We start from the raw sequence: 13,025 nt of genomic DNA on the forward strand, positions 1-13,025 counted from the left end.
TCTGACTCCAGATTCCATGCTCTTAACCACAGGGCTCTATGTGTCCCATGTATAAATGCCCTCATACCTTGGAGTACCAGACACCGTCCCCCTGAAATCATATCAGTCAGAATATTTGTGTCATCTAGGTAGTTTGTGTCTTCTATCCTCCAGCTAATGTACCAGTTAGCCGGTTAACATACAGACACGGTCATCCATCACTTAAGTTCAGGGAAATACATCATTAGGCATTTTCAGCCTTGTGTGAACATCATAGAGTGCACTTCCACAAACCTAGATGGTATAGCTTACTACACACTTAGGCTGTATGGTACGCTAAATTCATTTAAAAAAATAAAGTAATTGTGCTACGGTGTTACAACTACGGTGATGTCTGTATGTGGTGGGAATTTTTCAGCTCCATCATAATCTTATGGGACCACTGCCTTAACATGCAGCCCTTTGTTGACCAACATCATTATGCAGTGCATGACTGTTATTTGATGTATGAGGCACTAATATTTGTCAAATAGATAAGCCAGTGTAATTTAGTGTTTGATATTTACACTGATACTGTTTAGAAGAGGAAGTGCACACAGGTCTTTTTGTATTCTGTTTGATAAGTGATAACAGTGGCTTTGCCTTTTTTTTTTTTGGTTGTTTTTAACTTCTATTTTACCTAAAAATCAGGTTATTGATTTAGATTAGCACAGATTTAATTTTGGAAAATGACTTACTATTCAAGATAAAGCAGTTTTATCCTGTGTACTGTGGAAACATAGGGGGAAATTATTTATCAGTTTACCCAATTTCTTTTTTGGATAGGTATTGGTGGATTTATGGTGCGGCAAAGAAGTCGAACTGGGCAAGGGAAAACCAAAAGATCTGTGATCAGAAAAGATTCCTCAGGCTCTATTTCTGAGCAGTTACCTTGCAGAGATGATGGTATAGTACTGACTTAAAAAAAAAATTTTTTTTTAATGTAACCCCTTGGTCTTGATATTTCTATTGGAAAGAACTATCCTAAATAATGTTACAGTCAATAAGAGCCTTATTGCCTCTTATTGTTACTCAATAAGAGTCTTATTGCTTTTTATTGATGAAAGGATTTGAGTGCATATAGAGTTCATATCTGTAATACAGCAATCAGGTTTTATAAGGAAATGGTTTAAATCCAATAGACTTTATTCTTTTGAGATTTTTTGACAAGCTCTTTTTTCCTGTATCAAATTATTAAATATATTTTCTATATTTAAATATAAATGGTTTAGGGACTGAATAACTTAGTTACATAAGGTACTTTCTGGTCATCTCCAAAGCCTTTCTTTGACTGCTTTAGCTACTTATCATATAATTTGAAATTCTCAAGTGACAGTGCACCTCAATTTTTATCTGTCTATCTATGTATCTATGTATCTCTCTCTCTCTCTATCTTAGGGTCTCACTATGTCACCCAGGTTGGCATGCAGTGGCACAATCATGGGTCACTGCAGCCTTGCACTCCTGAGCTCAGGCAGTTCTCCTGTCCTCAGCCTCTGATGTAGCTGGAGACCACAGGCACACACCACCATGCCTAGCTAATTTTTTGGCTTTTTGCAAAGACAGAGTCTCACTTTGTTGCCCAGGCTGGCCTCGAACTCCTGTGCTCAAGCGATCCTCCTGCCTCAGCCTCCCAAGGTGCTGGGATTACAAATGTGAGCCCAGCTGATATCTAAAAAAAATTTTGTTTTTGAGACAGTCTCCCTCTGTTGCCCAGGCTGGAGTGCTGTGGTGCCGTCTCAGCTCACTGCAACCTCCGCCTCCCAAGTCCAAGCAATTCTCATGCGTCAGCGTCCCAAGTGGCTGGGATTACAGGCGTGAACCACTGCATCCAGCCAGGAGTTGTTGTTTTGTTTTTTTTTTTTTTGCTATTGGTGGTGAGCAGGAGGTGGCGAGTGATGGTTTGTGTGAAGGTGTATTTCTTATTAAACTGACCCTGAGCATGGAGTCCCTGAGGGACTCACCTTTATGCAAGTCACCTCTGGCCTGTCTGCCTTGGAGAGAGGCCTTAAGCTTTGACTTCTATTCCCTATTCCTCACAATGCTCTGAAAATTGGAGTTTGAGGTCGTTGGATTTCAGCAAATTTCGGAGAGCTTTTACTTTTTTGCTTACTTCTGTGGTTCCTTATTTATCTTAATTTTTGTTTTTCATGGATTCCGTGTGTTCTGGCTAGGTTACTGGTGCCTTTAAAAAGATTGCTGTAAAAAATGTTTGTCTATTTCTAGTTTTCAGAAGAGTCAATTCACTTACGTAGTCTGGTGGTAGAGTGCCCATATTGATTTTCAGAAGGGATGTGCCATTTGCCCTGCCATTATGAAGCATCTGAGAATATCATTTGATTGTTTATTTGTCAAATTTAAGCTGTGTTCTTGTTTCTTTGCTAGTTTCATAGTCCCCAAATTTATTTGTTTCTGATTTCAAGAATGAGTGTTCATTGCATATTTATTAGCATATTCATAGTCATGTTTTCACAATGTGTATATCCTACAAATAATTAATTTATAATAAATTTCTGAACTTGGAATTGCTGTATTAAAGGACATACTTTTTCTTTAAGGTTTTTGTTGAGTATTCTCAATACACCCTACAAAAAAGTTATACCCACAGAATTTCCTTTAATAGTTTATGAGTTGCCATTTCCTCATACTCATGAGCTTTGGGTATTAATTATTATTATTTTAGTCTTTAACAAAATATGTTTAAATAAATATGTTTTTGCTTTGTAAAGAAATCGATTATTAAGAAAATAGGAAACATGCTAATACTAAATAGACATGAAATGAAAATTTTATGGCACTTAAAAGTAACAAACTTGATTTGAGATTTTTTGTTCAAAAAGCTTGTTTGTTTATATGAAACTGTGTGTATGTTGGTAAGGTATAAAATTGCCTTCAGTGGATTTGTCTAGAAATTTTAAATGTCACATATTTATAAATGTGACTGTTGTTTCAGGCTGGAGTGAGCAGTTACCAGATACTTTAGTTGATGAATCTGTTTCTGTTACTGAAAGCACTGAAAAAATAAAGAAGAGATACCGAAAAAGGAAAAATAAGCTTGAAGAAACTTTCCCTGCCTATTTACAAGTAATATTTTGCTTTACATTATTTTACATGGTTTGTTAATTGAGGAAATAAAATGTATTGAGTTTTAAAACATGGGTTTGTTGTTTTTGTTAATGTTTTACTTGTTTTGTTTTCATTTAGTCATCATAAATGCCATTTTTACCTTTCAGGGGTCCATAAAAATTAAATTTACTTTTTTGTGTGCTTTGATACTTGTCACAAATTGCTTTTTTAATCCCAGTTGTTCACTTCTAAGCATTCTATAAGATGTAACAAGGACACTTTGGGATAGGAAAAACTCAGTCTTCCAAGCCATTGATAGCTATGTATACCCCACACCCAAGTTCTGTTGAAATTTCCTTTGCCAATACAAGTTACATTAATTATATTCATTGATTAAAGATAGGCTTTTCAGCCAAAGTTGTAGCTTTAATAATTGTTACCACTTTTAGAGGCCTGGAGAACCAAAGATTTAAGCAGTATTCTTTTTGTTTTCCAAAATACACATCAGAAAAATACCTTTCAGTATGAAGAAATTATGTTTGATAGATGTAGACTACAAAAAAATTTTTTTTCTAGTTCGTCTTGTAAACATTAAGTCAGAGTTTAAGGCCATGTGATACGGCAACAGCTCAATATTAGAAATTGTACTGAGATTAAACATCTGGCTCTGCATCTAACTAATTGTAAATTCCTAAGCATGTTATTCATCCTCCCTGGCCTCTGTTTCTTCATGTGTTAAAATGGAACTGGAACAGACTGTCATTGAGAGTCCATCCTAATCTCGTTGTAGACAACTATTCATCTGATCTGTTCCTCCTAAGACACTATGGCTTACATAGATAACCCTTCGTTGCCTGAGTTGTATTTATTGTTTACATCAAATTTTCCAGTTAGGTATTGCTAGTTTAATTGGTTTTAAAATACATTGCCTTTCAACTAGCATACAACTTCCTCAATTTTCTTTTTTGTAGCTACTAACATCTTAATGGCAGTGTTCATGTTAGTTCAGCCTATAAAGTCAGAGGATTTAAATACCATTCCACTACCAGTTAGCTGTGTGATTTTGTTCTGTTTAACATCTCTTGTGTCTCGGTTTCCTCATTTGTGACATAGTGGTGCCTCTCAGAAATGCTCAGAAGTTCAGTAAGAGTATGTATGTAAAGTGCCTAACCTGTGCCTTACCTTTTGTGTATCCTTCATAGATGTTTTTCCCCTCAATCTCTTATATCCTAGGTTTGCACCTTTGTTTTTTTTAAACAATCATTTAATTGGTCAGGAAAAAAATCCATTTATAGTTTGGCTGACCTTTTTTTTTTTTTTTTTTTTTTTTGCATCTTTGTTGTTGTTTTCTCCTGGGATTCCCTTTACCTCCCTTCTTAATAGTCCTTCCTAGGAATATTGTGATGGCAACCTACCTTTCCTCCTATTGATCCTTCTGTAAAGTGTAATATAAATTTAAGAAGCTTTTTTAGGTGTTTATGCAAGTATGAAAACTAGCCATTTAATACTTTGGCAAAAGAGTCTTTAAAATTATTAGGTCTAATTTCCCAATTACTGCTGTGATCTTAGTCTCCTGGGCTGTCTTGTTCCCCTGTTGCACATCAGTAACTTTCAGCGTGTGTGTGTGTGTGTGTGTGTGTGTGTGTGTGTGTGTGTGTGTGTCTGTATGTGTGATATGGGGGAGGCCTTTTTAATGGTACTGTTTTCTTGGACTTTTAGAGACGATGTGGATGGAGCCACCTCTTTATGTTATCTACAGGGAATGTAAAACCCACTAAATTAATAAGGGTGACACAGTTTTTGATAAACACCAGTAAAGTCATGAGTCATTAGACAGAATTCTTGCTGATGATGATCTAAGATTTCTCAGATTTATACTGAAGGCATTAAATAAATGACCTCTAAACTTCTAAAATGCTTTCTGCTGTTCATCATTTTTTCTAATGATAAAAGCATTGCTTATTATAAGAAATGAATCCCCTTCTACCTGGTACTCTAGTTTTGTGAATTTTTAGATTTTTCATAGTGAGACAACTTTTTCATTTAAAATGTGAACATTTCAAATCAGTTATATCATTACCTCCACCAGACTTCACACACTCCCAACCTCTTTTCTCAAAAGGTAGTATTGTTAATAATTTGGCATTTGTCCTTCAGAAACTTTTTTATAATTTATTTTTGCAAACTTATAATAGTCTTGATTTGAATTTTCTAATTTTTTTTTTGAGACAGAGTCTCACTCTGTCAGGCTAGAATGCAGTGATGTGATCTCAGCTCACTGCAACCACTGCCTTCTGGGTTCAAGTGATTCTCGTGCCTCAGCCTTCCAGGTAGCTGGGATTACAGGCATGTTGGCACATGCCTGGCTAATTTTTGTGTTTTGTGTAGTCAGAGTTTTGCCATGTTGCCCAAGCTGGTCTCTAACTCCTGGGCCTAAGTGATCCACCCACCTCGGCCTCCCAAAATGCTGGGATTACAGGCATGAGCTACCACGCCCAACCTGTATTTTATAATTTACTGTGTGTGTAATTCAACTTATTTTCTTTTAGTAATGTATTTTAGGGCTTTTTCTTTGATAACAGAACTATATAGTTTTAAAAAATTGTTGTATTTTGTAATATAAGTGTCTATAATTTGGATAGTTCTATGCCTGTTGATAGACATTAAGGCCATTTTTACTTTTTGACATTACAAAATATGCTACAGTGAACTTCTTTGTGCATGTTTGGCAAGAATGTGTTAAATGTTGTATTGCAAAATTGTCCTGTATGGAGGATCCTTTTTCCAGATAGACCACATCATAGGATATAGACTAAAGCAGAGTTCCTGGGTTAAAGCAGGGTAAAGGGGTGGAACTGTGCTTCCCTTTTGTCTTTGGTATTGATTTTTGAGAAATTTTGGAGAGATCTTGGAGTTGCAAGGAACCCAGCTTGAAAGTATATTGAAATGGAAAAATGTTAATATGCGTAAATAAATAGAAAACCACAAGCCTTTAGTAGCTGTAAATATTGCACACATAGTATGGCTAAACTGACTATAAAACCCTCTTTCAGATTGATGGGGTAAGTAGTCTTATAGTGTAAGTGTGGTTATATGAATCAATAGATTACAAATCTACCTGAAGTAAATATTAAAGCTGTAGATCAAAGTCTTATGCTGTCCTCTGCAAGTAATTTATAAAAATTAATAATATTCGTGAAGCTATTCTGCAGTTTCTAGAAATCTTTGGTATAATTGTGTGGTTTTATTTCCATAATTTTGTCTCTAGTAAAGCTACCAAAAAAATCTTATTTTTAAAATAAGGAGAATCTATATAAAATAATTGACAGGATATTTCTATTTTTTTATACTTCTGTATTCAGTTTCTGTATTGTTAAATATAAACCTTTTCTGTTATTTCTGCTTCCTTGTCAAAAACCATGACAGAATAATCTATTGTCTTTTTAGAATTTTCTAACTAACCATTTTTGTATGTGCTTATCTTCATCTAGGAAGCTTTCTTTGGAAAAGATCTTCTAGATACAAGTAGACAAAGCAAGATAAGTTTAGATAATCTATCAGAAGATGCAGCTCAGCTTTCATATAAAACAAACATGAACACAGGTTTCTTGGATCCTTCCTTACATCCGCTACTTAGTTCATCCTCGGCTCCAACAAAATCTGGAACTCACGGTATGTAGAATTATTCACAGATACTTTCTTTATATCATATAACATACATCTTCCTTTCAGTTAAATCTTTTTGAAATGTTTTTGTTTGGCCTCATATGCATTTTAAAAATCAACTGCATTGAAGTATAACTTACATTCAGTAAGTGGAACTATTTTAAGTAGACAGGTGTATAAGATGTAGCAAATTAATTTACCTGTGTAACTAGTACCAACATCAAGAGTTGTGAAGGAAAACGTTTGGTTTACACTTTGCTGAGGGCAATGTGAGGGGTTATAATTTGGCCAACAGTGACTTTTTGACTAAAAATCTAAGATAGATTTTTGTTAATCATACAGCTTAAATTCAAAACAGAGAAACCAAAATGGATGTGGGAGTACTTGGGAACTTGCTGGCATACTGTTACTACAGTGAAGTCTGTTGCCCTAGGTCGTGGTTTCTTACTACTGACAGTTTGCACCAGTAATTCTTTGTTGTGGGAGGGAGCTTTTCTGGTGTATAGAAGGATGTTTAACAGCATCTTTGGCCTCATGATGATCAAAAATATCTCCAGATATTGCCAAATATCTTTTGGTGGGCAAAATCACCCCCGGTTGAGAACCATTATCCTAAATGCAGTGCCTATAGGAACTATTAACAATCAGAGAAAGGTATGAGAACTTGGTATATTTACAGAGTTACAGCAATGTCAGCAAGGCTCTAGGAGTTTAACTCATTGGGTAGGTAAGTGTCATGATCAGTGTTTCTCCCACTTCTCCCCTATGGTTCTGTCGATTGTAAATCATTGTTCTTCTGGTAAGCTTCCTTTTTTACCATTAATTGCATTTGTTACTCAGTTAATTTTAGAAACTGATTTTGAAAAACAATTTTAAAGCAATCTTCCACTGAAAAATGACTTTTGATGTTAAGTAGTTAATGCTTCATTAACTTGGCATTATCCTGAATTGAAATACTGACAGCTATTTTTGATTTTGACTTTTTGAAATAATTAGAAGCAATCTTACCCAGTGTTGGACACATGTGCATGTCCAGTCTGCCTCACTGTTGGTAGTGAGGTCATGCTTCTTGTTTGTTCAATCTTATATATTTTTTAACTCCTACTTTAATTCTGTTGTTTTAAGTATTGACCTGCTCTTGTCCTCATCAGTATGTTGTTAAAAATAATGTATAATGAAAGACCTGTGGGTCCTTCAAAGGATATTTTACGATAAAGTATATCGTATAACTCTCATAACTAGCCACTTGAAGACTTAAATAGGAGCTCTTTGCACTTGAGTTTTAAAAGGAAAAGGATTGAAATTGGACAGAGAACATATAGGAAAGATATTGATACAAGTTTTTTTTTTCTTTATTTGATTTTTTTTTCCACAAAAATACTGAAGAGAGAACAGTTTTACAATAAGGCCAAAACTTGGAGGACTAGAAAAATATGCCCATTTCAAAACCTAGATTAATTGTTCTTTGCAATTGAACCACTCTTTTCACTTTATAATGGAAAATTAATGACTAAAGGCTTTTTTTTTAACATGTCATTCATTATAGCCTATTATATCAATTTTAATGATTTATTCAGATATAAAATCCTTTAGGTAGGGGCAAACTTGTAAAACAGTCTTTAAAAAATTAGTTATAATTGTATAGTAGAATTCCATTACTTTAAAACAAAAAACTGCTATATGACTCCTAAAAAAATTATCCAGAATTTTTTTCTTTCAACTGCAGTGTTGTCATTATTGAAATAATTTTCTGTAAAAAGTTCCTGGATATTTGGGCACACAAAACTTAATGTGATATGTTACATATGAATTACATTTTGAAAACTATATAATGGGACCAAGACTGTTTGACAGAAGTATTTGACCTGGAATATTACATTTATGCCCTCCTCCCCTTTTTAAGTAAAAATAAACTTGAGATGGATTAAAAATTTCAGTTTCTCTTTACTGAATGACTAATATAATTATTAAAGCTAGCCTAAACAAGAGTTCCAATAGTTTCTTAGTTAAGCCCCAAACCCTTAGAATCCTCCTTGACTTTTCTTTCCCTTTCATTCATCCACGTTTGTCTCTGCCTTCAAAATACGTCCCAAAGCCAACCACTTGTCTCAACTTTCCTTAGAACCCTGGTGCTGTCATCACCTCACCTCTCAGACTGCACCAGTGCCCTTTTCTAATCTTGCCAGCCCCTCTCTAATTCCCACCCCTCATCTGCTCTACATATAGCAGCTAGTATGTTCCCTTTAAAATATTAGTCATCTCCTATCTTTCAGCCTCCCAGCAACTTCTCATTACACTTCAGAATAAAACCCAGTCTTCCCCATGATCTCTAAATCTTACATAATCTTGCCCTAGCTGCCTCTTTTTTATCCCTACCACAGTTTTTCTTACTGTTAACACTCTGGCCTCTCTTGTTGGCAAACCCGGCTTGCCCCAGGGGCTTTATGTCTGCTTTGCCTTAGTTTGGAGGGTTATCTCCATCTTTGTGCATATAACTTACTCCCTCATTTAGTTTTATGCTCAGTCATGTCCTAAAGGTCTTCATAGACCGCTCTGTCTAATACAACATCCCCACAGCTTATTTTTAATCCTTTTTCCTTGTTTTTTCTTTAAATAGCACTTACAGTGATGTCATTTATTTACTAACTCCCCCCGAGAAAGTAAGCCCTCTGAGGGCAGGCACTTTGTTTCAGTCATTGCTGAGTGGGTAATGCCTGATACTTGATCCATAGACACAGTTCTGTGGGTAGTGAAATACTTTTTTAAATAAATGAGTGAGTAATCAGTATGAACAGCAAAGCTGCAAGTAGTTACTAGATGGTACCTGGCTTGTGCTCCATATGGAATTTCTAAAGAGTGATAGTTTTGTCTTTCATATTTTAACTTTTCCTACTGTGTTTTAATTTCTCAATGTCACTTTTAGACATGCCACTTTCTTAATGAAAAAAATTGTTTTTTTGCTTTGTTTCTTACAGCATTTATTCTGTTTCACTTTTATTGCCTACAGGTCTTTAAATTTTGTCTCAATATACATTAGTCAAAAGACAAAATAGTCTGAATTTTTAGTAAATTTTTGTAATTCAAAACATTATCTCCTTTGCTATGAAAAATTTTTACTGTAAAATTAAGAGTCTCAGGTTTTTATTGTAGCACTTGCCTCACTCAGTATCTGCTGTACTCTAGGTTTTTAGCAAATGGCTTAATATCTGAGAAAATACTGAAATTTTAAAAACCATATTTACTATATTTAGGTCCTGCTGATGACCCATTAGCTGATATTTCTGAAGTTTTAAACACAGATGATTACATTCTTGGAATAATTTCAGATGATCTAGCAAAATCAGTTGATCATTCAGGTATATATGAATACTGTTTACCCTTTTTCTGGTTTCTCATGTGAGCGAGAGGTGTGTGGTGTGTGGAACAAGTTTAGCCTTTTGTCTGTTTCCCAGTAACTTTGTTTTTGTTTTTGGCTTTGTTAAAGAACTCAGCATTTTCTTTGATCTACCTCAGCTTTCCTGCTTTAGGAGGGGTATAGCAAGTTAGTTAATTTCTGTTGTCTTTCTAATTGCATCACTATAGCAAGTTAGTTAATTTCTGTTGTCTTTCTAATTGCATCACTATAGCAAGTTAGTTAATTTCTGTTGTCTTTCTAATTGCATCACTATAGCAAGTTAGTTAATTTCTGTTGTCTTTCTAATTGCATCACGTTTAAGGCACGTTGCCTTAAAGTCTTGCTGTATCTTTTTTCTTCTTTTGTTTGTATTTTCCCTCACTTCCCGCTCCTGTGGTAATCATCCATTTTATTTGGTTTGGGTCTTATAGGTCTTGATTTATGCACTTTCCAGGTTGAGAACTCACCTTTTCCATTTGGTAAGAAACTGAGCAATGGATGACGGCTGACTAGAAGTAGTCTTCTTTTTCTATAGTGATTTCAGCTGAAACAACCTGTAGGTGCATGCTGTTTGTCAGTCGTGCTAATTTGTCACTAATCCATACTTTGCTTTTCCCTTTTTGTGTGTGGCTAAAGTATAGTATAGCTGTACTGTACTTTGGGTGACTTTCTCAGTAGTTTTCTTTAATGAATAATTTTATTTTTGTTAATATGTGATTTATAATATTACCTAAATGTTGTAGAGCTAGTTCCTAATATAAGATCAAATAAGAACAGACTAAATTTTTACTTTTTAATAGTAATAATATTGAGAAAGTATGAAAAAAATGTAGATGATGAACCACTTTTACATGTGACTCTTACAAATGTGAGCTACAGCATGTTACAATTTTATAAAATGTAATGTACATAATCAGAATGTGCCTATAGAATACTTTAAAAATATTACCTATAATTGAAGTTATTTACAAAGGATAATATTAAACACTGAGAATTTTAGGGCTTTTCATTAATTTACATGAAACATTCCTTTTTACATACTGTGCATAATAATTGATCTGTACATTTGATAACACTATTTTCCAAATTAAAGCAATTATTTGCATATCGATTTCTCATAAACACCTATCTTAAGCTTTTGTTTTTTGGCAGGAGTTGGCAAGTTAAAATCAAATGTATTCTTTTATTCCTCAGGAAATGTTTTTACTTAAAATAGAACTTTACATGGCACCGAATACAAATATATTGTGCCTGATTTTTACTGAGCAACTCTCCAAATTGATATGAGAATTCTGATTCAGAATTACAGACTTTATTTCTCTATTTTAATCATATTGTTATATATTAAGTACAGGTAAATAGTGCTATACATTTTTGCGTGAGTATTCTGAATGTACCTTCAAATTTATTTTCCTTACTCTTGTAGATATTGGTCCCGTCACTGATGATCCTTCCTCTTTGCCTCAGCCAAGTGTCAATCAGAGTTCACGACCATTAAGTGAAGAACAGCTAGATGGGATCCTCAGTCCTGAACTAGACAAAATGGTCACAGATGGTAAAATATTTGCCCTACATCTAGGCTTTCTAAAAGACCTGAGTAAATATGATTTTTAAAGATTTTTGCATGGTTATAATTTAACTTCTAATTATTTCTGTCAGTTAAATACTATTTTGTATCAGTATATTGAATTAGTAGCTGTTAATGTTTCTTTTTTTTTTTTAATTTATTCTAGGGGCAATTCTTGGAAAATTATATAAAATTCCAGGTAAATGTGTTTTGATTTTCTAGTTTATGAAAATGGCATTCCCCATACCATGACCCTACTAGTCTTTTAATCTTGTTGCTATTATTGTTTTATCTCCTAGAGCTTGGCGGAAAAGATGTTGAAGACTTATTTACAGCTGTACTTAGTCCTGCGAACACTCAGCCAACTCCATTGCCACAGCCTCCCCCACCAACACAGCTGTTGCCAATACACAATCAGGGTATGTTATGACTTTATAATTCTATATTATATTCACACAAGTGTGTATATATGTGGGTACATATACACACACAAGCAAGTTTTGCCCTGTTCTTTAGTAGCCACATATACAAACTGATAGGGAGAAAAACCCTTTTGTAATGATAGAAAAATACTGACTTCACACAGCGGTCTCCCTGAAATTCTTTGTAATTCTGTAATTATCCTTATGTCTAGAATTCTTTTGCTCATTCACTGGCAGTGGGGAGGATGTAACAGTGCCTGCCCTCTTCCCTCCCTGCAAGTCCCATTCCCAGCTCACTCCACTCGAGTCATTTCCCACATAGGCACTTCTGTGTGTGTGTGGAACTGTCCCCGCTCACCTGGCTGCCTGTACTCATTGATCTCCCCTCGGTTTCACTGTCATCTCTCAGAGGTTAGCTGGTCACCACCCCACCCCCACGTTTTTCATTTGTAGCATATGGCACAAATATAATACCTGTTGGGGTAATTATGTCTTCCCTTTAGATTGTGAGCTCTTTAAAGACTAGAGTTGTCCATGTGCTTGCTTTTATGCCCTGCCACAGAGTATGTGTTCAGTACATACTTTCATAGTAAATCAGTGACCTTTCTATCCCTGTAGACACTATGAAATTTTGTGAATGTTTGCCTATTATGTTCATTTTTCTTCTGCCTACTTACAACTAGCTACCAATTTCTCCCCTTTTGTGTAGAGCTGAGATTTGATAGCCTAGGATTAAGGTCTGTATGAGTAAATAGGGAAATTGGTACAGGTACAGGAATCTCCTATAGGAAGGAGTTTATGGAGTTGCATGGTGGCATGTATATAACTCTATCTATATGTATTTTTGTTTTGTTTTGAGACAGGGTCTCGCTCTGTCACCCAGGCCGACATG

General features: G+C 34.9%; 1 protein-coding gene across 1 annotated transcript in view; it reads left to right on the forward strand.

Moving 5' to 3' along the window:
- Positions 1–13,025, forward strand: part of LOC100432889 (histone-lysine N-methyltransferase 2C-like) — a 105,007-nt gene that overhangs the window by 33,932 nt on the left and 58,050 nt on the right. Inside the window, 7 exon segments of the mRNA XM_063725810.1 lie at positions 805–924; positions 2,972–3,102; positions 6,576–6,756; positions 10,002–10,106; positions 11,571–11,699; positions 11,878–11,910; positions 12,011–12,130. Coding sequence (XP_063581880.1) covers positions 805–924; positions 2,972–3,102; positions 6,576–6,756; positions 10,002–10,106; positions 11,571–11,699; positions 11,878–11,910; positions 12,011–12,130 — 819 coding nt within the window.

Source organism: Pongo abelii, chromosome 6, assembly GCF_028885655.2.
Source record: "Pongo abelii isolate AG06213 chromosome 6, NHGRI_mPonAbe1-v2.0_pri, whole genome shotgun sequence".
Classification (NCBI taxonomy): domain Eukaryota; kingdom Metazoa; phylum Chordata; class Mammalia; order Primates; family Hominidae; genus Pongo; species Pongo abelii.